This window comes from Thamnophis elegans, chromosome 3 (assembly GCF_009769535.1).
Source record: "Thamnophis elegans isolate rThaEle1 chromosome 3, rThaEle1.pri, whole genome shotgun sequence".
Classification (NCBI taxonomy): domain Eukaryota; kingdom Metazoa; phylum Chordata; class Lepidosauria; order Squamata; family Colubridae; genus Thamnophis; species Thamnophis elegans.
Genome location: NC_045543.1, coordinates 104659624 through 104686187, shown reverse-complemented (window position 1 = coordinate 104686187; position 26564 = coordinate 104659624). Strand labels below are relative to the sequence as shown.

The following is a 26564-nucleotide window of genomic DNA, read 5'->3' as shown; positions in this document are numbered from 1 at the left end:
TCAGATAATTCATACTTCTGTTTTAGCCTTTGGGCCATTACTGACTTTCTTTATATTTTATAACTCATTTCAAGAAAGTATATATTCTCTGAGGGAATGGCAGGGTATAACTAGACATTTTTAAGCATTTGTCTTAATAACATTAACATTAATTGATACACTAAGTATGCATGAGTGACTATTGAGTGTACATATTTTTTCTTTCATTGCTTCAATGACCTACTGATTGCTAAAACAATATTTCTAATTCAGGGTTTTGCTTTGATTATATACAATGTTCTACTTTTTATTGAGAAGAAAATACATTTTCTGTATTGAAACTGGATAATCAAGGCACTGATGTTACTCAGAACAGATCTGGTCAACTTCCTGAGTCCTATTTTTGATGAGTGCTCTACACAGCATGAGTGAGTGGCTATTAGCTCCAGTAAAATGTGGAAATTATATCCAACATATCTCCTAATCTTTTTTAAAATTCAGCTTTTCAGAATCAAATCTAATCAAAACTTTTATTTAGGTTTCGGTGCCTATTTTAGTTTTTATCTTTAGCGCTTTATTTCAAAATGGGTAATGGTGGTAGGAGCCCTGATTAGCACAGTGGTTAGAATGCAGTATTACAGGCTAACTCTGTGCACAGCCTGCAGTTTGAGCCTGATGGGTTCAAAGTTGACTCAGCCTTCCATTCTTCTGAGAATCTGTAAAATTAGGAGTCAGATTGTTGGGGTGGGGTATATGTTGATATTGTAAAATGCCCAGAGAGTGCAATAAGCACTATGGGATGGCCTATGAGTCTAAGTGCTGTTGCTATTGTTGTTGGGATATGTCAGAAGGCTAAATCAGAGCCCACATGAAGTTTTTGCCTCTTTTTTAAATCACTTCGAGAGCACTAGACTCCCATATAGTTCACTTTGATTTTGCCACATCACAAGCAAAATGTAATTGATGGTGTAACATTGGTGAAATATAGTATGAGTGTCTTAGATCTGAACACCTATTTTCCCACTTGCAATCAAACAAAAATGTTTAACTCTACATCCCATTGACATCACCATATCATCACCATCTTCCCATCACTTTTAAAGTCTAAACTGCAGCTCTGTTTTTTTTAAAAAAATCTTTATTTCTGCCCCCTTCCTGGACCAACAGTCCCTACTCACAGTCACTCATGCCATAGTCATTTCCCGTCTTGATGTGTTGGAGCCCCATATAGACCAACGCGCTCTACATGGAGCTCCACTTGAAGAGCATCCAGAAGCTCCAGTTGGTGCAAAATGCAGCAGCCCGCGTGGTTTTGTGCGGACACTAGTGTGCACATGTATCACCTCTCCTGCAGAAGCTGCATTGGTTGCCACTTTGCTTCCGAGTGCAATTCAAGATGCTGGTTGTCACCTTAAAAGCCCTTCATGGCTTGGGACCAGGTTATCTGAGGGGCCATCTCTTGTCGGTCACATCTACCCAATCCATCAGAGCAGGGTGGTAGGGAATGTTGGGAAGCATTGTTTTATATTTGATGAGACATTCATCATTGAGGCCTTCTCATACTGCCCTTACATGAATAATTTTCTTCCTGCTTGTAATTTTATCATAAATACAGTACATAGGACTACAGCACACAAAATGATGGCTAATACTTACACTGGTGGAAGACACAGCTTCTTGGACACTCTCCATAATGAATTCCTTTGTGATCCTGCGACAAGGCAACTCATTGAACAGTGAATTGATAAGAGCCACTTTTGCAGCATCTCGTCGTGCTTCTGCCCTACTCAGGGAACACTAAAATACAAATAAACATAAGAACTGGAGCAATATTTCCCATCTTTTATAAGATGAGGTTGTCCTTATTATACTTAACACCAAAGAGAAGAATACTTGATGACCTGAAAGAAATCATTCTTCTGAGATGAGTCACCATCAGCTGAACGTTCCCACATGGTTGCCAGTTTTCACTTCTTCTGGGGTTAGAAGAAGCATTTTATTTCTTTGTAATTCATGTGGAACTGCTTGTTTTGTACAGACTCCAATAATACTCTGAAGCTTTGGTCATTCACTCATCTCATAAGAATAACTTAGACAGCTGCAAAAGGTGTTGAAAAGGTCAGCCAAAATAATTAAGGCACTGGAGCACCTTTCTTCTGTGGAAGGACTAAAATATTTGGAGATTTAAAGTTTAGAGAAATAGAAGTAATGGTGGGGAGATGAGATTTATAAAACAGTGCATAATGAGAAGAAAAGGCACGTTCTTCCACTCAGGTGGAATATTAAAACTCAAGGCAAACACAATGAAGTTTATGGGCCATATATTGAGTAGGCAAATAGTAACAACAACGCCATACATATTTGTATGCCATGGCAAATCATAATTATCAGGATTCTGGCTTAGCAGAAAACAAGGACTAAGTTAACACATGATATCTACTCCTACCATGCCTTCCAAGTGACAATTTAGGAAGTAAAGTATAGACAACTTGGAGGCTTGTTTACAACTACAGAAGTCAGAGTGATATCATATGCACCATGATGCTTGTGCAAATGAAATTGCAATTCTTCACTGATGTTTCTTGCTTGTCCTTACAAACTTGTTCACGCTGTCAATAGTATCCCACACTAGTTCCACTTGAAACAAGTCAGGGAAAGCATCTATACCAGGGGTGTCAAACTGGTAGCTCATGGGCTGGATGCATCACAAGGAGGCCACGTCCACCCCAGCTCCATGAATGGGGAAAATGTCATAAAATGTCCCTTGATGGCAATGTGACATGACAAGTTTGACACCCATGTTTTATACCAAGTTTATTTCTTTGGATATCTATAAAAAGCTATTTAACTATTTAATATGAATTTTATATTTTTAATTTTGCATTGTCCAGAGAGTGAGATGGGAGGTCTGAACATTTGATAAAAAGTTTTTTTTAAAAAAAACCTAGCTTGGATGGCCCAGTAGACTATAAATAATACAAGTAGACTATGAATAATTGGTTTATTGGTGTCCATTTCAAAGAAACTAATGGGCACAATCCAAGCAACACGTGCTAGAACTGCTGATTTCCTGCTAAACTAGTATTCAGGAGATTCAGGTTGAATAGTGGCTCACTACCTTAGTTATGGGAAAGACTACAAAGAACAGGTAACAAACTACAGATAGGCAGTAGCTGTACGTAGTTTGTTAGTCCTACCTACTGTTGTTTTCCGATGGTTAATTGGATAGTTCAAGAGAATGGCTAGTATTTATTTTTTCTACATTTCCTAAACTTGTCTAATCTTTTTCTGAATACCATCTAAGCTCATTGCCACTGCCAAATTTTTGCAATGCTGAATTTTGCATAAGTCTAGTTTAGTAGAGAAACTCATGCTTCAACACTCCCTTGATGCAGTGAAGACTGTTCGTTCTTCAGTGTGATTAAATATTGGTAGCATTGGCCTGTGCTTGTTATAATTGCTTGCATTTTCCCTTAAACAAAATCCTTACAAGAAAGATAAAATTCATTTTCCTTCCTACTTGCTAGTTCAATATATTTTGAAAAATCTAAGAAGCCATGTACAAAGACTCCTGAACAATCTCTGAAATTTTTCTTGCACATCTTTTACAACTTTCTTGAATTGCCCAAGTCAATGTAGTTCACCAGTTTTCTTCTATTAGTTTTAACCTTCTCCTGTGGGTTATATGAATATTTACTTTTTCAAATTCCTAGACAAAATTCAGAACTGCATGCTTTTAATAATAAACCTTATAATAGAAACCAATCCAAACAATTTAGATTTAAACCATATTTGCAAAGGCTAAACCCAGTAAAAAGGCAAGATAAAAGAAACTATTTATTTTAAGTATGACCAGCAAAGTAACAGATCAAAGAGACGGCATAGATTTAAAAGCAAATAGAAAATCTTTGCAGGCTGAGAGATTTACACATCAAGAATAATTCTTACCTCTTTTTTGAGAATAGTTGGTGACACAAAAGCTTAAGTAGTTTTGAAGATTATATTTTAGTTCCTGTACCTGTTTTCTCCTGTGACCTTCTTAATACCCATCCTCATATAAGCCATATTCATCATTCTGGGAATTCATGAGAACTGTGGAAATCTTAGCCATTTTTTTTTCCTGAGGGCAGAGGTATTTCCACAGATTGTTCTACGGAAGTGTTTAAAAAATTTGTAGCAATATTCTTAGGTGAAAAGAATGAAGTAGTCAGTATGAACATGAGAGAGTGTTCACCCCTTTTAATTAATGGAGGCATAGCAATACAAGGCAAATCTGGCAGAGAAGCCTGGAAGAGCCAGCAAGCCGAGCGCTACTAGTCAGCTGGTGTAAGCTACTTTGGCCCATGTGGTGCACCAAAGATAGGCACGCAAGCGTCAAATAGAATGGACTAGCAATTTAGGCTGTCAGGACTGCATTGTGTCTAGCATCACTCTGCTAAATAACTAATTCCCACAACGCTATCAAATAATTTACTAAGACTGTATTAATATTATTCTCTTCCATACTAGTATCTATCTCTTCCAACTTATTACTATAACCATGTTGCTTGTATCTTTCAATTTATATTGATTTTATTTGTTTCCTAATACGATTTGATAGCTTATCAGCAACCTTGACTATCACTAAGTGTTGTATCTTTTTATTCTTGATGAATGTATTTTATTCTTCTTATGGACACTGAAAGCATATACACCAAAGACAAATTCCTTGTGTGTCCAATCACACTTGATCAATAAAGAATTCTATTCTATTCTATTCTATTCTATTCTACAGGTGAATCTCAAAAAAGAATATTAGAATATCGTGCAAAAGTTCATTTATTTCAGTAATGAAACTTAAATGGTGAAACTAATATATGAGATAGACTCATTACATGCAAAGCAAGATAGTTCAAGCCGTATTTGTCATAATTGTGATGATTATGGCTTACAGCTCATGAAAACCCCAAATCCACAATTTCAGAAAATTAGAATATTACATACAATCAATAAAACAAGGATTGTACATAGAACAATATCGGACCTCTGAAAAGTATAAGCATGCATATGTACTCAGTACTTGGTTTGGGCCCCTTTTGCAGCAATTACTGCCTCAATGAGGGGTGGCAATGAAGCTATCAGCCTGTGGCACTGCTGAGGTGTTATGGAAGACCAATAGTCACCTTCAGCTCTTCTGCACTGTCCAGTCTCATGTCTCTCATCTTTCTCTTGGCAATGCTCAGGTTCAGGTCAAGCGAGTTTGCTGGCCAATCAAGTACAGTAATCCCACGGTCATTGAACCAGATTTTGGTGCTTTTGGCAGTATGGGCAGGTGGCAAGTCCTGCTTGAAAATGAAGTCAGCATCCCCATAAAGCTCGTCTATGGAAGGAAGCATGAAGTGCTCCAAAATTTCCTGATAGATCGCTGCGTTGACCCTGGACTTAATGAAGCACAGTGGACCAACACCAGCAGACGACATGGCTCCCCAAATCAACATAGACTGTGGAAACTTCACACTGGACTTCAAGCATCTTGCAGTGTGTGCCTCTCCATTCTTCCTCCATACTCTGGGTCCTTGGTTTCCAAATGAGATGCAAAAGTTGCTCTCATCAGAAAAGAGGATTTTGGACCACTGAGCAATAGATCAGATCTGTTTTTCTTTAGCCCAGGTAAGACACTTCTAACGTTGTTTGTTGTTCAGGAGCAGTTTGACAAGAGAAATACAACATTTGAAACCCATGTCCAGGATCTGTCTGTGTGTGGTGGCTCTTTATGCACTGACTCCAGCCTCAGTCCACTCCTTGTGAAAATCCCCAAAACTTTTGAATGGCCTTTTCCTGACAATCGTCTCCAGACTGTGGTCATCCCTGCTGCTTGTGCACCTTTTTCTTCCAAACCTTTTCCTTCCACATAATTTTTTTATTAATGTGCTTTGATACAGCACTTTGGGAACATCCAACTTCTTTTGCAATTACCTTTTGAGGCTTTCCCTCCTTATGGAGGATGTCAATGACAGTTTTCTGCACAACTGTCAGGTCAGCAGCCTTTCCGATGGCTGTGGTTCCTACTGAACCAGACTGAGATACCATTTAAAGGCTCATGAACCCTTTGCAGGTGTTATGGCTTAATTAGCTGATTAGAGTGGGACCCTTTGAGCCTAGAATATTGCACCTTTTCACAATATTCTAATTTTCTGAGATTGTGGATTTGGGGTTTTCATGAGCTGTAAGGCATAATTATCACAATTATGACAAATCACGGCTTGAAGTATCTTGCTTTGCATGTAATGAGTCTATCTCATATATTAGTTTTACCTTTTAAGTTGCATTACCGAAATAAACTTTTGCACGACATTCTACTTTTTTGAGTTTCACCTCTATTCTATTCTGTTCTGTTGTGTTCTGTTCTGTTGTGTTCTGTTCTGTTCTATTCTATTCTATTCTATGTAGGTTTCCCTGACATTGTATGCCATGTGCTAAATAAATAAATGGACATGTATGCTGTGTTCTAGACTCCGTTGCAGTGATGTACTGGTCTAAAAGAACAAAACAATTGTAGATATTAGATGTGGCCAAGCAATGTGAAAATACAACAAACTGCAGCAGCAGATAGATACTCTACAACTATGAAAAAAATTCAATATTCAACATTAAATAGAAACTCAGAATTCTAAGTCAGGACAATGGATTGGCAGTAGAAATGAAGTGCAGGAACTGAGCATATGAGGCAAGGGTGAAAATATCCAGGCAGCTGAGGGCTAGTTGGGCAAGGTGGACTTTTCAGAAAGTTAAGGAATTTGGCAATTTGCTAAAGAAGACCAATACAGTATAATTTTAAAATCGTTCTCACCACTCAATGACAAACTGCATTAATAATCATTACAGAAGTTACCCCTAAAAGAAATCAATCCTAACTGTTCTTTGTAAAGATAAATACTGAAGCTGAAGCTCAAATACTTTGGCCAGCTAATGAGAAGATATGAATCGCTGGAAAAAAGCCCTGATGTTGGGAAAGATTGAAAGCAGAAGAAAGGGACAGGAGAGGATGAGATGGATAAATAGTGTCATTGATGCAATGAACATGAATTTGAGCAAACTCCAGGAGATAGTGATGGACAGAAGGGCTTGGTATTCTGTGATCCATGATCATGAAGAGTTGGGCATGACTTAGTGACTGAACAACAACAATAGAAGCTCCTGCACATTTCCTTGTGATTCCCTTTTAAATCCAAAACAATTTGAATAGTCTTTTTAATGAACTCTGAATAGTTTTAGAAGGCTTCTATTTGCTCCGTGGGCAATCTGTTACATGTGTCCAGCTTTAGTCTGTAATGTACTGTACAATGAGTAATACAGATATGTTGAAATTAAACCAATAAGGTAATCCCAGTGAATTAAAGCTTTATTTTTTTAAATAAGATGATTTCAGGTGGGACTTCAGCATTGAACCTGTTAAATCCTTATACATTAATTAAATCCTCATTTGTGAAACTTTATTTTCAAGGGAACATGGCATGGGCCAGATTAATCAATGGAAAACTGAGTCTTTTGATTCTTGTTTTACAGCTTTTCATGCATATTCTCTTGCTTGATATTCCTAATACTTCCTATTTCAATCTTTGATTCCAGATTCCTCTTAAGATACCAACATCTTAGTACAGTTTCTTTCTCTTCCATAGATAACGGAAGGATGGAACCACAAGGATCTAAAATATTTTTAATAGTAATTCACTATTTATAATTTTGAAAGCAGAATGGTTAGAAACTGATTTGGGCTAACAAGACATTCAAAAAGTGATCTCAGAAGTAAGTTCTCATATTCTCTTGTCATTTATTTCGGGCTCATTGTAAAGCATCTTCTGAAAAATGCTGCTTTTTACATTGGAATGGAATGGAATGGAATTACGTGTCCATGTATACTGCTTGGGTGATGCAAACAATGAATTCTAAAATACAGAGGCTTATTTGCTGTACTGAAAGCTCTCTGCTTGTTCCATGAATATGCTGTTTATCAGCTGTGTTGGTCTTCTTTGTATTCCCAATAGTTTTTGCTATCCTTATGGCTACTGCCACTTAATAATATTAGATCTGGATCCCTTTTTTAACCAAAGGGAATGTAGGGAGGTTGATCTTGCTTTCTTTCCTATTCCTGTGTATGGATCAGAAACCCACCACTACATGTATTAGATAAGGGAATATATTAACCATCACATATAGAAATGAGGAGATCTCAGAAAAGTGTTTCATAATTAAGGAAGCATGGAAAAGATGGGAATGAGAACAGGAAACAAAAATGTTAGCATCTGTTTACACTTCCATGGGAAGCAAATGCACTTGCACTGTCCAAGGAACATAGAAAGTGATCTCGTAAGAAATAATTTCTCTTTCACAGGAATTTTGTATGTGAAAATTATGCTTTCCCACTTTCCCAATATCCTTCTTTGAGCTGTGCTTCTTCAAGAAAATCAGAATAAGCTATGACTCTTCTTTGCCCAGAGTTACTTTCAGAGAGACAGCAGAAATGAGACTGCAGTACCATGGAAATGTGATAAGGTCTCCTTTGTTTTCCACCTCTACACATAGCTGAGCTTCCTGATGGCTATTTGATTCCCTGAACCTGAACACTAGAAAATTTGGCTGTATCTATTGAAATATTTCACAGGTATAGAAATATATTTTGATTATGTAAAAGGAGACATAAACCCAAAAAGTTATAACTTGGGTGTATGATACAGCTACTCAGTTTCCCAAATTTAAATGAAACTGAAGAAAATGTGGTTCAGGGGCTATAATTGAAAGATCTTATTTGCCACAATCCTCACAGCAGCTTATATGTAGCTTGGAGATTAAAGGAAGGGTATACAAAATATCACTATATAGAAACAGAAGGTCGAGACTGGGGCCCAATTGCATGCCTTCTAAGAGTCAAGGATGTGGTTTCAGGAAGTTACCTAAGGCTACAATGAAGGAGATGAAAACCATATGTTCATGTATTTTAGGTGATGATTGTCCATAGCCAGTGAATTAAAGAATTCTGTAAATCACAATAATCTGAGAATAATAAAACTGAGCTCTTCCTAGTATAGAAATAAATACCTATTTATGTAAAAAGATCTATTATATATCTCAGAGCTTTGTAGAAATATATTTTAAGTTAGAAGTACTTAATTTAAACACTGCTTCAGCACTGTTTCATTTTCTAATTGTGAATGAATCATCGGGGTGAAAAGGGTTAGGTTATCAGTACTAAATAGCTGGATATTCAAATAGATGGAGGAGAGTGAAAAGAAGGGACACAATTAGTTTGTATATGTATGTATGTATGTGTGTGTGTGTGTGTGTGTATGTATGTATGTATGTATGTATGTATGTATGTATATATAAAATAAACTATTGTGCTATATAACAACTCAGGCACTTCTTGAAAAGAGTAGGCTTAAAAAAATCTGAAGACAATAAAGGGGGATAGAAAATTATCCTGTGGTATATGTGATAGAAGTAGCCTTAAGGTTGTTCATATAGAATATTTACATTTTGTTCCTTAATATATTCATTATGTTATCCTCCACCAAATTTTGTTCTATACATTTATATCTTGTTCCCAGAAACTAAAGTATTATATCCTACTCTTTTCCTGAGATGAATTTTGTTTTTTAAATCGGGTATTACTATACAACTAGATATATGAGTTTCTACATATTGTTAGGTCTTAGAGTGATCTAAGGATCTTTACCTACAAAGTTTGAGTTAATAGTCAGGTTTTAATTGCCTTTTGAAGAGAAATCTGATCAAGGAGAAGGTTGAGAAGGCAGGTGAGTCCCGATGATGGAAGGAATTATCAACTTAAGTCCAGGCAGGACTTAAGCACATGCCAGCAAAGGTATTATTTCAGGATGTCACTAGGGGGCAGTGCTCATCTCTGTTTCAAAGCCAAAGAGCCAGTGTTGTCAGAAGAGGTCTCTGTGGTCATGTGGCCAGCATGACTAAATGCCAAAAGTGCACGGAAAACTGTTACCTTCCCACCAAAGGTGGTTCCTATTTTTCTGCTTGCATTTTTACATGCTTTCAAACTGCTAGGTTGGCAGAAGCTGGCATAAGTAACGGGAGCTCACTCTGTTACATGGTGCTAGGGATTCGAACCACTGAACTGCCAACCTTTCTGATCAACAAGCTCAGCATCTTAGCCACTGAGCCACCATGTTCCTATAATCTCTCCCTTACAAGAGCTATAATTAGCATGATTTGATTGTTACTGGTTTCAATATGTAAATTATATTGTCTGTGTTTATATTTGTCATTATTTAATTGTTGCATGTGTCCCAGAGTCACATTTTGTGAGATGGGCAGCTGCATACCCTTAATTAATTAAATAAACAAATAAACAAATGCAAACTTTAAGATGCCTTATGAATCAATATTCAGCACTGATACTGATGAAATCTTGTAGTGTATACAACTTTTGCTATCTGGTAAACAAACATTCATGCTATTTATTCTTCACAAAATCTTTTGAAGTTGTGTCTAGCAGTTGCAATCAACTTTAGATATCATTGCAGATGTTCCCCATGTTTTGAGACAGTGAATTTTGAATATGCCAGATGCTGGTAAATTCTGGCTGGGATCTAAAAGACCACATCAAACACTATGTGAAAACTGAGGCAATTCACCCCCCTTTCCCTTTGCAATGCTTGAAATGCCTGAACGCATTTTCTACCTATCTGTGAAAAATATGGACCACATGATTGGTTTCTCAGAAATCAATGTCTTGCAAAGCATTCTTTCAGCAAATAGTTAGATTTGCCAACCCACCTTTGAATGCAAAAATCCTATGTGTTTGGAGACCAAGCCTTATGATTAGTAGTATAATAGATCACGGGTAAAAGTCACTATTACATTTTTTCAAAATTCCAAGATTGGCAATATCAGTTTTTATTGAACGGTTATTTTTTGCTCCAGTGGCATAACTGAAATGCTTTTGCTACTTAGAAAAAATAATCTTCCTGAAATTATAATTCTTTGCCTAACTCCAAAATTGTTTGAAAAAAATCGATGGATTACATACACAACCTAAACATATAGTGCTAAATATAAAGCAATGCTTCCCAACATGATGCTGTTAGGTCAACCTATTAAAACATGTGGTCTTTTCTTTGTAATATTACTTTCACTTCTCCCTAGCAATTTTCAATTGCAAGCATGCAAAGGTTTAACAAGTTCTAGAAACATTTCTTTTTTTGCTGCAATAACTTTAACATGCATTTTAAGATTTAAATTGAGCTAACTATTGGCTACTTTTCATTTTCTTAGCTGTAATACAAACTCTCAATCTTATATTCAGGTTTCCTTTAATTCATCTAAATAAAGAGCTGAACTTTCTCTTAGAACATTATTTATCATGATCATATTTCAGCTAAAATGTGAAACAGATTGCATTATAGTCAGTGGCACCTCAACTACAGCATATGCTCTGAATCAACTTTTCCCATCAATACATTATATTATTGTAAATCATGTCAGATTGATTTTGGAGTAAGATGTTTGATTTTTTTGAAGTAAGATCATATTTACTATTTAATTGTTCATTCATGAGATTTTCCTGCACTGACCTATTTATGTCTAAAAGTTTCCCTTTTTAATTTATAGCTCAGTGTACTGTTCGTATAGAAGATAAATGCATGCATGATGATACTTATCAGCTGTTGTTGTAAGTTTGGATCCAGTTAAAATAAATTTAGGTCCCTAGTCGAGGACCTCTGAAATAAAGCTCTTGATCAACTTTCTAGGAACTTCTTCCTGCAGTGTTTTGTAGGTCTGCTGCAGCTGTGTCACATTCATGGATATGGATAAAACAGTGAGATACACATGTAGGCTTTCCGTATAGTGTGGATGGAAAGTTACTCACCACTGTTTCATTTATAGCTTAAGCTTTAAAACAAAACCTTACTGACCAGTTGGCATGTTCAAAGTTCCAGCTGTAAAAAACTGTCATCCTGTGGAATCTAGGTGGTGTATCTCCTCTAAAACTTCACATGGTTCATATAGTCTTGGCCCAATTGAATTAGTTCTTTCAGCGGGATAGGTCAGTGTAATGATTTACTCCTTGTAGTTTATTCCCAATTATTATAATTATATTGAATTGGTTATTCTCCCTAATAAATAGCTACTTACTGTTTTGTATTTTATTACTTTCAAAGTTGTTTTAATTTAAAGCAGAAATTGCTTTTCGCTTTGGTTACACCTGTGTTTGAGACAACACATAGATTGATAAAGAGGTAATTCTTGTGTTGCTTGATAAAACAATAAAATCACCTCTGAGATGGGATTCCTGATTCTAGATACAACAAATAGTAACTTTTTGTATATAAGCTCATATATATATATATATAAACATCTAGAATGAATTTAAAGCAGATACATGTCTAATACCTAGTAAACATGCCCACAAATGATGTAGGGTAAGAACTTTTAGTTTAATGTCAATACTAGTTGAATTTTGATTAGAATTCTTTATTTCCTAAATGTTAAAAGAAATTTCAAAACCTATTTGTAATTAAAGATAAATTGAATTTCTTCATTTTATGGCAGTAAACACTTTTGTGAGTGACATTCTTATTGGTAAAAAAGCAAAACCATCTGCTAGAATAATGAATAGGTTGACATCAGGGTTCAGTGAAAGGGGAGCCAAAAGCTTATCAGATAGGCCTCTGCTTGCCCTCCTGTATAGTAAGTGGAAAATGAAGCACCATTTTCATGGGTGGCTTTTTCTGCTAATGCCTGGTATAAAAGGCATTAAGAAAATAAGAATGATATAGATCCATGAAACTTCTTAAATTTTACATAGTTGCGGAGGGCAGGTAATTTCATTACTCTCAGACCCTTCCAGAACTAGTGTTCAAATATGCTTGAGAGATATTTTAATTGATTCTGTTTTTTTAAAAAAATCCTTAAACACAATATTGATATTTAATTAGAAAAAGCACCCTACCTGAAATAGGAGCTAATTTAACTATAATTATTAAGAAAAAAATGATGTCGTTCTTCCCAATCTCAGTGTGAAACCACTGCAACACTATAGTGACCTAAGAGAGATAAATGTAATACTCAAATCCCATATTTTATTAGCTAACATCAGTGTATAGGGTTTTGCAAAAGCCTTGGCAAGGTAGTTCACATGCACCTAAAAGAAATATCCTCAAACTCTTAACTCTGATTCCTAGTCAGTGGAATGTTCTGCCTGTTATTGCTGAGAGTGTTTCATAGATAGGAAAGGAAAAAGGTGGTTTGTGCACTGGGTTGCATTAAAAGCCAACCCATTAATCAGTGTTATTGCTTCCATCTTTTGGAAATTGGTCTTGCAATTAGGATATTTACCCCCCTTTACTTTGTTCCTGAAAAAAAGTAGAGGCGCCTGTCTAAAGAGTACATCAGGCTTATCCTGTCTAATCAGTCTAATTACCCTTTCAAGCCTTCCACTGATAGACTCGGTAATGAATCATAGCTATCAATAAAGAAGGCTAAACAGAATGGATGTTCCATGTCAACTAACAGCATCCAAAGTGTATCATCAGCTCCTTTGTAATTGCATTTAGGAAACATTAGTTTAGGTGATGAGACTAATGGAAGGAGTACTGACACAGTTGCAAATGTTGGCAAAGCAGAGTGAAATATTATACAGTGATGATGGCATAACAAGTAGTAATTGCATTGTTTTTATGAAAAACTTTAAAGGCAAACTAATGACAATCTTCCCATTATTTTTCTCTCATTAGATGCAAATCCCTGGTAGCTGAAAGCACTACAACGATTGCAAATTCAGAGAAATAATTCAATCCCGTTTGCATCAAGTAGAAGAATTGTTAATACAACGCTCTTTACAATAAAGAGTAACTTTCATTTAATGACTCATTGGGTCATCCTTTCAGAGATGTTTCCTTAGCAGATTCTTCAATACCTTCAGCAATGACAGAACTTCTAATGTACAGCACTGCCTTCATTGGAAAAATTGGGATCTATTCGGAGATGTACATGTTTTCAAAAAAGCCCATATTGAACTGTATAGCAGTCAAACATCAGTGCCGGGAATGTTTTGTGATATTTTGTATTATGTCATAAACTGTTTTATGATGATTTTAATGTCATAAAATACATAATTTTATGTATAAAATGTTTTATAACATTTGCCAAATTTCAATTCGATAGAAGACATGGGACCCAGATTTTGAACACATTCTGTAAGTTAGTTTGTTTGAGACATCTTAGTTCAAAAATGGTTGCCCTAAAATGGAATATTTCACCCAGTTAAAGGTTACAGGTACAAGAGTATTATATAGAATTCCTTAGACACATGTTATTAAAATGGAAGGCACCTTTCTGGGTTCTGTCTTTTGAATATTACATATTCATTACTATTTATTTATATATGATTCTACGTTTGGAAATAAACAACATAGAATTATATAATATTTGAACTGTTGGTAGCTTGACCTTGGGGTGAAGGGAGAAAATATAGAGGGACTTAAGCTGAAAACTTAAACTGTAATACTTGAATATCTTTCATGCTTGTTCTGATTACATTTGACATACTTGTTTGCTTTGTGATTTTGACCTGATCTAATATTAGGTATTAGATCTAATAATCCAATACACTAGTTAATGTGAAGACTGTACACTGTACTTTAAGAATATTTTTTAAAAATCTGGTCCCAGATGTCTACATGAAAGGAATAAGAAGGTGAAGGCCTGCTCTATGACATTGAGACAAATATTATATTTGGATTTAAAGGATCCAGTTGGTGATTGTTATCTGCCAATGTTTCTTTTGAAAAAGCTATCTAGCAACTGGCCCCCACATGTTGCTACTTTTATTAGATGTATCTATGAACTTTTTGTAAATGAAAGGATCCTCCAGTCCCAGGAGGCTCTAAGTCAGTTGAGGAATCCCACAGACCAAAATGGTCAAAGGAAGCAGTGATATCATTGATTGTTCCACCATCCTGAAGTCTCCTGGGCATTTGTTCCAGGAGATAGGGAGATCTTGAGGAACAGATGGGGAAAATGTCTGGGCTTCCAGTGGGAGGGAAATTCCATATAGGTTTCACTAGGTCATTTGATCTTTTCCCCACATTGCCTCACAAAGAGCCATTGCCTTTGGCTCTTGTGATATTGACATAATTCTGACGAACTCAGGGTAGGATAAATCAGATTTCTTCCATATTTCATACTTTGTCATAAAATACACTACCTTATACATTCTTACCTGAAAGTTACCAAAACAGCTTCCTCCAGGCAGGGTGACATAACTTACAAACGGAGGCCCAGGCAAGTTTAGTGACTCATATACCACAGTGCCTTCACTTGAAAATACACCTTTCTGTTTCTGTTTGTTCTCCCAGAATTCCTGAAGCATTGCCACAACGTTCACTATCAAAATATAGGAGTGAATGTTTTAGTCACAATTCATTGCCTAAAACCCTATATTAATAGCAAAACAAGAGTTATACCACTGTTGAACTGATCAACCTGTAGCCAGAAAGCAGTTGTCTAGGCAGGGGCTCCCATTTTTGACGACTGGAACATGCATGGACTTTAATTCCCAGAATTTCTCAGCCAGAGGGAATTTTGGTAGTTGAAGTCCATAAATGGGAGCCCTGTTTTGGGTCACCCAAGTGTGATTCAATATTTGAAGTATTCACATAGACTGGCATTTTTCATTTTCCAAATAGGAAAGTTGATTAGTTAAAGTAGAACTTCAATAATTATTTCATTTTTTTCTGATTTCATAAGAATTGAGTTGGAAGAAGCATACTATGTCATTGAGGTCAACCTACTGTTTAGTGCATGGATCAAGATGAAAACACAGTTAATTGCTGTCTAGCCTCTATTTGAACATCTCCAGGGAAAAGCAGGCTACCATCTTTCTGGAAAACTGGTCTCACTGATGAACTATTCTTACTTTTTTTTGGAGGGGGGGATCCTAATATTCAGTTGGAATCAGTATTCACTTCCTATCACTTAAATCCATTCCTCATGGTAGCATGACAGAACACAATTAATGTTTCTAGTTTCTGGGCAAGATCTGTTTAATTTGTACATATTTTAATGTGCAGTATTTTATGTTTTAAATTTTGTCATATTGCTTGCCTTATTTTAATTGTGATGCTTCTGTCATGAATAAATTAACCAACTTAAATCCATTACAGAATTTCTTGTCTTGCACTCTGGATTTAGAGAGAACAAGTCTTGATCATTTCCTGTGAGATTATTACATTTCTTTACAATATGAACTGGAAACAAGATGTACAGAATACAAGAACTTCTGATTAGATTTATTATAAAACAGCTAATGGAGCCATTATGAAATAATCCCAGCAACAGCTGTGTATTAAATACAAAATCCATTTAGAGCAAAGTCAGGATTCAGATTCCTACATCTTTCTACTGCCCATGGAATGTAACTCAGAGAAGCCAGTGTCTTCTGGGTTGAAAGGACAATTTCCACCTGCCTCTTGTTTGGATAATAGACTGTTGTAGTAACAGGCTGACTGTTTTATGTAACTCTCTGCACTTTATAGACTTGCATGCAACATCTCAAAGATACATGAAATTTTAGTTAACATTCACATGTTTTCTTCCCTTTAATTGTAAAGACAACTGGAGCTAAGTTTATTAAGATTAGACAATATGTTTCTTTCTAGCCTTCAGATCTTTTGACAAGAAGATATAGTGTGTGTGTGTGTGTGTGTGTGTCCTTCTATATTTCATGTCTTGGAAAAGCTTGATCGAATTGCAACAGGATATAAAAGTAATAATAATTAAGTGATACCTTTCTTAATATTTCTCACACTGTCAGGAAATTTGGTTTGGGGATAAAAGAGTAAATTAAATCAAAATGGTAACATGCATAGAAAAATAACACAAAACTCTATAGCAGCGATGGCGAACTTTTCTGTCCTCACCTGCCGAAATTGTGTGTGTGTGCATGATAGTGTGCAGGTGCGTGCCTTCCACCCACAATGCAATGCGCCCCACCCACCTGCTCAAGTGCATGTGAGCCCGGAGCCCAGGGGAGGCCATTTTCTCCCTCCCAAAGACTCTAGGAAAGCTTCTGGAGCCTGGGAAGGGCAAAAAATGGGACTTCTGGAAGTTCTGTTTTTCACCCTCCCCAAGCTCCAGAAGCTGTCCTTGAGCCTGGGGAGGGCAAAAATGGTCTCCCCTGGCCCTATGGAGAGGCTGAAAATCAGCTGACTGGTGCACACATGTGCGCTGTAGCTGACAAACGGCAATGGCTCACGTGCCCGCAGAGATGGATCTGCGTGCCAGCTGTGGCATGCATGCCATAGTTTCACCATCACAGATCTATTGCATATTGTGCAGAGATGGGTTTCAAATTCCAGCACTACCAGTTCGCTCATGCTTGCGTATGCACTTGTTCGTGGGCAGAGCCCCCTGCCGCCCCCACTACTGGTTCTGCTGATCCGGGACAATCCAGAAGCAACCCACCTCTGATATTGTGGCCAACCAGTGTGCATCAAAGCAAAGCTCAAATGTCATGTTCAAAGTATCAGTTGCATAGATTTCTCCTTTTAGCTTATTGATCTCCATGTTACAACAAAGTAATGTGTTTTCAAACTAGCTTTCAGCTGACCTCACCTGTTTCAGGTCCATTTAAAATTTAATGGAGGAAAATGTGAGAGTGTGCTATAGCTGTCTTTAGTGCAGAGCTGTGTGGTAACAGAATGAAAATTTCTGATGAAGAATACCATATGAAGCCATTTCTATAAAATAGGTTCTCAATTGCTATTGAAACTCCATGCATTTTACATCATTCTTATTCTCTCTTTGTCTTATGTCATCTATCAAAATGTTGATAGCTATTTCAAAAAAGTACATAGTCTGGCTATATTGAACAGCTTTATATAAGAATACCATAACGCTAAATATTTTTGTTTCACCATCCTGTTATAGATAATCTAATGCAGTGGTTCCCAAACTTGGCAACTTTAAGACTTGTGGACTTCAACTCCCAGAATTCTCCAGCCAGAGCTGGCTGGAGAATTCTGGGAGTTGAAGTCCACAAGTCTTAAAGTTGCCAGGTTTGGGAACCACTGATCTAATGGAAAACCTCCAACTCTATCAAAAAGCCTTCTCCAACACGGAGCAATTCAGACTTCCAGAATTACCGGTAAGATTAGCTTTCTGGATTTGCTGTCCCAATGAATTAGAAAGGTATCTGATTAAGGAAAGGCTGTTATAAAATATGAGTAAAAAGGGGGTTGATCTACTTGTCAGAAGAGCAAAGAGATCCAAGTAAACAAAAACTAAAATAGAAAACAGGTGATTGTATAGTAGTACCGTAGAATTAAGATTTAACAAAGAAAATTAACAAAATTGATTTCTGATCACCACTAAGGGATACTACTTAATCTCTTTGTCCTTAAAGCCTAGCATTGCCTATGACTTATGATCATTTTTCAAAGTTATGGCCTTTGCAGTATCCCCATGATCATGTGATCAAAATTCAGATGCTTGGCAGCTGATTCATATTTATGACTGTTGCTTTGTCCCAAGGCCATACGATCACATTTTGTGACCTTCTCAGAAGCAAACTCAATGGGGAAGCCAGATTCACTTAATAACAGGTAACTAACTTATCAGATGCAGTGATTCACTTAATAACTGTGTCAAGAAAGGTTGTAAAATGGGGTAAAACTCAATATGTTTCACTTAACAACAGAAATTTTGAGCTCAGTTGGGGTCATAAATCTGCATAATTCAAATTGTATTTTATTTACTTTGACTGTATTCACAAAGCTAGGACATGCATAACACATACGTACACATGCGTTAGTGCCCTTAGTTTACCCATTAAGAGCCGTGGTGGCACAGTGATTAGAATGCAGTACTGCAGGCTAATTCACTGCTCACTCTAGGAGTTTGATTCTCACTGGCTCACGGTTGACTCAGCTTTCCTTCTTTCTGAGGTTAGTAAAATGAGGACCTAGATTGTTGGGGGTAATATGCTGACTTTGTAAACTGCTTAGCGAGGTCTCTAAAGCACTGTGAAGCAATATATGTCTAAATGCTATTGCTATTAACACGAAGCCATAATTGATGCATTACTTATTTTAGAAAGCTAAAGACATACAAACTTAATTATGGCTTTGAACAATTTGTTTGTGGCTACTTACACATGAGTTACCAACTTGCTGCAATTTATAGAACAACAAATGATCAAATGATCAATATTAAAGCTGAAGAACCATTACAGAATAACTGCTTTAGAGAAAGCACTACATTGATCACAGATTCTTTGTTTCTGTTGGCTCTCCATTCATGATATGTAATCATTTCTGTGACATTCTTTCTGTGCATTATTCTACCCTAGATAAATTAGGCTTGAGGTTGTAATATGGAACAGGAACAAGATGTGTGAATTAGGAAAGCAAAATTATCCTGTAGACTAAGAATAGAAAATTAGCTCTTTTCTCTTCTCTTTCTTCTCTCTCTCTCTCTTTTTCCGTCCCTCCCCCTCTCTCTTTTCCCTCCCTCTCTCCCTCCCTCCCTCCCTCCATTCCTTCTCTCTGTTTCTCATCTACCTAACTGCTTACCTACCTACCTACCTACCTACCTGTTTTCAAGCAGTGTCACTACAAGGCTTTGATATTTTGAAGGACAAGCATGTTTGTTTTTGACCATTTTTCACAAGTCATCACAAAGCAGAGAACAGTTAATAAAATGATTAAGTTAGGTTGAATTTTTTTCACTACGTTTTGGGAAAGGTTTATTTTTCAATGAAACTATTTCTTTTATCAAGAGTGTAACCTGTAACGTATCCCTTCCTTTCCCTTATATTCTAGTTGATAAAATAATACAACCCCAATAACATTTTTCCTTTGCGAAAGAGTTGCTTTGGAATAGTTCTGTTTAGGATTGCTTGCAAAAAAAATTGCTTTCAGTGGAGGTTTATTGCTAGGTCAGTGCCCTTACCAATCAAGTGGAAGTGGGCCCCTTGGAAATCAGCAAAAATAATGGAGACTTGCACTGGATACATAAAGCATCAAAGAGGCAAAGAAGACAATAGTCTCAGGTTTAAATTGCAATAAAGAGACCACACAGAAGTGAAGGAAACCACCCGAGGAATAAATTGTTAGAACTGATGGAGGAATGTTAGAGCAGAAGCCTGTTGCAACCTTCCTAGCTGTGTCTGGAACTTAGACAATCCTGAGGCTCTTTAATGGTCAGAAGTAAACCATTTATACAGAAGACAGGCAGTATATATTTCCTGCTAAGTCAATTGTAAAAAGACTTTTCAAGAGAAAGGTTGTTTTATTTAACTTGTCAGATTAATATTAAACAACTGTTTGACTATTGAGTAGGAAAAATAACAGTCTTTTGGAGTTTAGTGGTATATATCCAACGTCCCCTCACCCTCTTTTTTTAAAGGAAAATTCTTTAATGCAAGGCTACTAAACTTGCCCCCCATTTCCTCAATCAATCTACAGCACGTAATCAGTAAAATTAGGTAATTTAAACATATATAACTTTAATGTTCCCCTTCTGGCAGCTGCCTCCCATTAGGGGCTATAATTTAACAGATACCTCACACCGAAGCTGCAAAAGGTGTTCTCACTTCTGCATACACACATTAAATGTATACAAAGAGAAAAATGCATGCTGAAATAGCTATATGGATACAAGAAATAACAACAAAAAGCAAAACAGTTTATTTACTTTGATGCATATGCCAATCATCACCAAAAGGTTTTCATTGACTTACAGCAAACTGAAATGAATAAGATTAAAATAATAATAACAAAGTGTCTGTTATGTCTTGTGCTAAGCACATTGGGCTACAAGCATACTCTACAAGTCTCAATCCACATCTTTCCATTTAAGATTGATGTTTTTCAGGTCTTCCTGAAATGTTTGGCATCGCCTTTTGTTTGGCCTTTCTCTTTTGCTTTGACCACCTGGTGGTATCCAATGGAATGTGGTCTTTGTTAGATTTCACTCACTCATGCTGAGCACATGTTAGAGCCAGTTAAGTAGTATCAATGATAAAACAAAACAACAACACCCTTAGGGTCTTCATTCACTATGATTTACAACTCTTTGGAAGCTTGATAAAGATGAGATGATTTGAAGTGGTAGGGTGCCTCAAAGGTGTGGGCACTATTACAGGAAAGCTCGAGTCCTAAGTAATAGTGTGATTGTTTCAGTGGTGATACCTTCAGGAAAACTCCTTCTCTGATTTCTAGAAGTGTGCAGAGAAACCCAGAGAAACGAGAAATGTGGACAGAGAGGACTAAGAAATGTGGACAGAGAGAACTGAGAAATGTGGACAGAGAGGACTGTGAAATGTGGACAGAGAGGACTGAGAAATGTGGACAGAGAGGACTGAGAAATGTGGACAGAGAGAACTGAGAAATGTGGACAGAGAGGACTGTGAAATGTGGACAGCGAGGACTGAGAAATGTGGACAGAGAGGACTGAGAAATGTGGACAGAGAGGACTGTGAAATGTGGACAGAGAGGACTGAGAAATGTGGATAGAGAAGACTGAGAAATGTGGATAGAGAAGACTGAGAAATATGAACCGAGAGGACTGAGAAATGTGGACAGAGAGGACTGAGAAATGTGGACAGAGAGGACTGAGAAATGTGAACCGAGAGGACTGAGAAATGTGGACAGAGAGGACTGTGAAATGTGGACAGAGAGGACTGTGAAATGTGGACAGAGAGGACTGAGAAATATGGACAGAGAGGACTGAGAAATGTGAACCAAGAGGACTGAGAAATGTGGACAGAGAGGACTGTGAAATGTGGACAGAGAGAATTGAGAAATGTGGACAGAGAGAACTGAGAAATGTGGACAGAGAGGACTGTGAAATGTGGACAGAGAGGACTGAGAAATGTGGACAGAGAGGACTGAGAAATATGGACAGAGAGGACTGAGAAATGTGGACAGAGAGGACCGCTAGTTTGAAAGGGGAGTCAAAGAGACATTAAGATTGAACAGGCCTCTCTCAATAGAGCGGGGGGGGGGGATAGAGACACTACCTATGTCCCCTTTACAACACAGTCCTTTCAGCAGTTCCAAGAAGGTTCCACACTTATTTGCACTATTGAGGTGACCCTGAGGGCACAGATAAACCTCAAAGTGACCTCAATGATCCACATAAAGAGTGCTAACGACCAGATAACTGCAAGGATATATAAATCCTTCCATCCTCCACCATTCAGTCACAACTGAAGAAACTTCTTGGATGACAAATGTGGACAGAGAGGACTGAGAAATGTGGACAGAGAGGACTGAGAAATGTGAACAGAGAGGACTGAGAAATGTGGACAGAGAGGACTGTGAAATGTGGACAGAGAGAATTGAGAAATGTGGACAGAGAGAACTGAGAAATGTGGACAGAGAGGACTGTGAAATGTGGACAGAGGGGACTGAGAAATGTGGACAGAGAGGACTGAGAAATATGGACAGAGAGGACTGAGAAATGTGGACAGAGAGGACTGCTAGTTTGAAAGGGGAGTCAAAGAGACATTAAGATTGAACAGGCCTCTCTCAATAGAGCGGGGAGGGGATAGAGACACTACCTATGTCCCCTTTACAACACAGTCCTTTCAGCAGTTCCAAGAAGGTTCCACACTTATTTGCACTATTGAGGTGACCCTGAGGGCACAGATAAACCTCAAAGTGACCTCAATGCTCCACATAAAGAGTGCTAACGACCAGATAACTGCAAGGATATATAAATCCTTCCATCCTCCACCATTCAGTCACAACTGAAGAAACTTCTTGGATGACAAATGTGGACAGAGAGGACTGAGAAATGTGGACAGAGAGGACTGAGAAATGTGAACAGAGAGGACTGTGAAATGTGGACAGAGAGAACTGAGAAATATGGACAGAGAGGACTAAGAAATGTGGACAGAGAGAACTGAGAAATGTGGACAGAGAGGACTGTGAAATGTGGACAGAGAGGACTGAGAAATGTGGACAGAGAGGACTGAGAAATGTGGACAGAGAGGACTGTGAAATGTGGACAGAGAGGACTGAGAAATGTGGACAGAGAGGACTGAGAAATGTGGACAGAGAGGACTGTGAAATATGGACAGAGAGGACTGAGAAATGTGGATAGAGAAGACTGAGAAATGTAGATAGAGAAGATTGAGAAATATGAACCGAAAGGACTGTGAAATGTGGACAGAGAGGACTGAGAAATGTGGACAGAGAGGACTGAGAAATGTGGATAGAGAAGACTGAGAAATGTGAACTGAGAGGACTGAGAAATGTGGACAGAGAGGACTGTGAAATGTGGACAGAGAGAACTGAGAAATGTGGACAGAGAGGACTGTGAAATGTGGACAGAGAGGACTGAGAAATGTGGACAGAGAGGACTGAGAAATGGGAACAGAGAGGACTGAGAAATGTGGACAGAGGGGACTGAGAAATGTGGACAGAGAGGACTGAGAAATGGGAACAGAGAGGACTGTGAAATGTGGACAGAGAGGACTGAGAAATGTGGACAGAGAGGACTGAGAAATGTGGACAGAGAGGACTGTGAAATATGGACAGAGAGAACTGAGAAATGTGGACAGAGAGGACTGTGAAATGTGGACAGAGAGGACTGAGAAATGTGGACAGAGGGGACTGAGAAATGTGGACAGAGAGGACTGAGAAATGGGAACAGAGAGGACTGTGAAATGTGGACAGAGAGGACTGAGAAATGTGGACAGAGAGGACTGAGAAATGTGGACAGAGAGGACTGAGAAATGGGAACAGAGAGGACTGTGAAATGTGGACAGAGAGGACTGAGAAATGTGGACAGAGAGGACTGAGAAATGTGGACAGAGAGGACTGAGAAATGTGGACAGAGAGGACTGAGAAATGTGGACAGAGAGGACTGAGAAATGGGAACAGAGAGGACTGTGAAATGTGGACAGAGAGGACTGAGAAATGTGGATAGAGAAGACTGAGAAATGGGAACCGAGAGGACTGAGAAATGTGGGCAGAGAGGACTGAGAAATGTGGACAGAGAGGACTGTGAAATGTGGACAGAGAGGACTGAGAAATGTGGACAGAGGGGACTGAGAAATGGGAACAGAGAGGACTGAGAAATGTGGACAGAGAGGACTGAGAAATGTGGACAGAGAGGACTGTGAAATGTGGACAGAGAGGACTGAGAAATGTGGACAGAGGGGACTGAGAAATGGGAACAGAGAGGACTGAGAAATGTGGACAGAGAGGACTGAGAAATGTGGACAGAGAGGACTGTGAAATGTGGACAGAGAGGACTGAGAAATGTGGACAGAGGGGACTGAGAAATGTGGACAGAGAGGACTGAGAAATGTGGACAGAGAGGACTGTGAAATGTGGACAGAGAGGACTGTGAAATGTGGACAGAGAGGACTGAGAAATGTGGACAGAGAGGACTAAGAAATGTGGACAGAGAGGACTGAGAAATGTGGACAGAGAGGACTGAGAAGGTTTCACACTTATTTGCACTATTGAGGTGACCCTGAGGGCACAGATAAACCCCAAAGTGACCTCAACGATCCACATAAACAGTGCTAACGACCAGATAACTGCAAGGAATATAAATCCTTCCATCCTCCACCATTCAGTCACAACTGAAGAAACTTCTTGGATGACAAATGAAAACTCTTCAAGAAAAAACAAAGGAAGTCCAGTGGCCTTTGAAAAGCACCTTTGGGATAATCATGACCTGGATGACATTTCCTTGATGGGTTGAATTCAAAATTGTTCTGGTGTGGCAAGCAAAAAGAGACGATAATGTTTTCTTCTATTATATAGGTGAGCAACACTTAGGACCCTGACAACCATATAGATGTCTTTGTCTGCCTGTCTACAAATATCTTTTCTATCAACCCAACCATCCAAACAGAATAATGAAAGGTCACTGTAAAGAAGGGAAGAGAAAAAGCCCATGGCTTCCTATTTATTTTCAATTTGAAACAGTTGTAGATTGATTACAGATGGTCCTTGTCTTACGACCGTAATGGGACCTGCCCATTATAAGTAGTGATGGTTGTAAAGTGGGTCATCACATGACCAACCTGAATTTACTATCTTTTAAGTGGTTATTAAGTGAATCGTCATGGTTGTTAAGTGAATCCACTGTCATTAAGCTTCTTTGCTATGGGGTATTTTTGCTGAAAATTGGAAGCGAATGTCAGTTTTAATTTAAAAAAAGGTTTTAAATCGTGGTCATGTGACCACAGAATACTATAAACAGCTGTGTGGCTGAACACCTGAAATGCGGTCATGTGCCCATTGGGGGCAGCCATTGAAACTTCGGAACCCTAGGAATCCTGCTCTTAGGTAGCAGCAGATATTTCTCTCTCTGGGCACAATGAGAAAATATCTGCAGCAAACTCTGCATTGGTGACAGGAAGGGCATCCGGCCAATAAACACTCAGCTCCATTAGGTGGCCCTGACTCCACCCCCATGCAAGATATTACTGAGTCATTAAAAGACAAAAAATGAATTTAAAAAATTGACAACTTCAATATTTGTAGAACTCACAAAGCATGTTCTAAATGAACATACAGTCCTGGTGCTCACTTCAATGTTGTCTAAACTGTGGGGTACAAAATGTAGATCCCAAAGGATTTATAAATATAATGACCAAACCAAGAGCCTGCTTTAAAGATTCATAACATAAAATTTGAGGGACACCTGGAAAACTAAGAAATAGCTTGACAAAGACCCATTACTTCTCAGCAGTGATGGGTTCCTACCGGTTCGGACTGGTTCGGTAGAAAAGGTAGTGGTTTGGTGGCCTGGGTCGCTGTAACCTGCAGCAACCCAGGCCTGCCACACCCCCAAACTGGTTCTCTTTGTTTTTGCTTCTGCACATGTGCACATCAAGAGTGTGCACGCAGTGCAGCCATGAGAGAACTGGCAGTAGCAACTGCCGGAACGCACTCCTGCTTCTCAGTACCCTGTAGAGTGCTCTGAGTACTTCTACAGTACTCTGTAGAACTTATAACTGGATTCCACATTTTCAATATTAGGAAATTTGCCATATTGAAATATGATTATTGGATTTCTCAAATCCTCCTAAAGGATAATTTCTACTTTAGAAGTGATTTAGAGCAGTCAGTTTATAACACAGCAAATAAGAAGTAGTGAAATAATTAAAGAGTGCGAAGATGACTAAAGTACTGTTTCTGATGATTGGCTCCACTTTTGTGGTGAGATTCTATTAAAATGATATTTTAAACACATCTTATTTGACATGTGCTTTTTCTGCTTTATTATAGCTATGTTCTCACCCTATAATCTATGGGTGGTCACAGTAACCATCTGAGAGGCCAGTAAATATACTTTCAATCAAAACCTTGTCTGATGATTTTCAGGAATTCACCACAAAGAAGGGGAAAGAAAGCTTCCCATCTTTTCTATACCAAATGCTCCTTGCTTATAAGATGCATCTGCTCCTACAAGGTTACAGAGTGAAAAAAAAAAAACCTCAGTTGAACGTAGGATGGTTGCATCAGGAGGGAGTTTTAATTCTGGGTGGGCTAAGGAAGTTCTGTTCATGTTTGTTTACATAACTGTTGATTTCTGACAAA

The 26564-nt window shown here is 38.0% G+C and overlaps 1 protein-coding gene across 1 annotated transcript in view; it reads right to left on the bottom strand.

Annotated features, from left to right (window-relative positions):
• The window catches only part of LIX1 (limb and CNS expressed 1), a 34026-nt gene that overhangs the window by 6302 nt on the left and 1160 nt on the right, over positions 1-26564 (bottom strand). The window contains exons 2-3 of the mRNA XM_032212493.1: positions 15215-15378; positions 1636-1776 (exon numbers count right to left, since the gene is read on the bottom strand). Of these exons, the coding sequence (XP_032068384.1) occupies positions 1636-1776; positions 15215-15378 (305 nt within the window). The remainder of the gene's footprint in view (positions 1-1635; positions 1777-15214; positions 15379-26564) is intronic.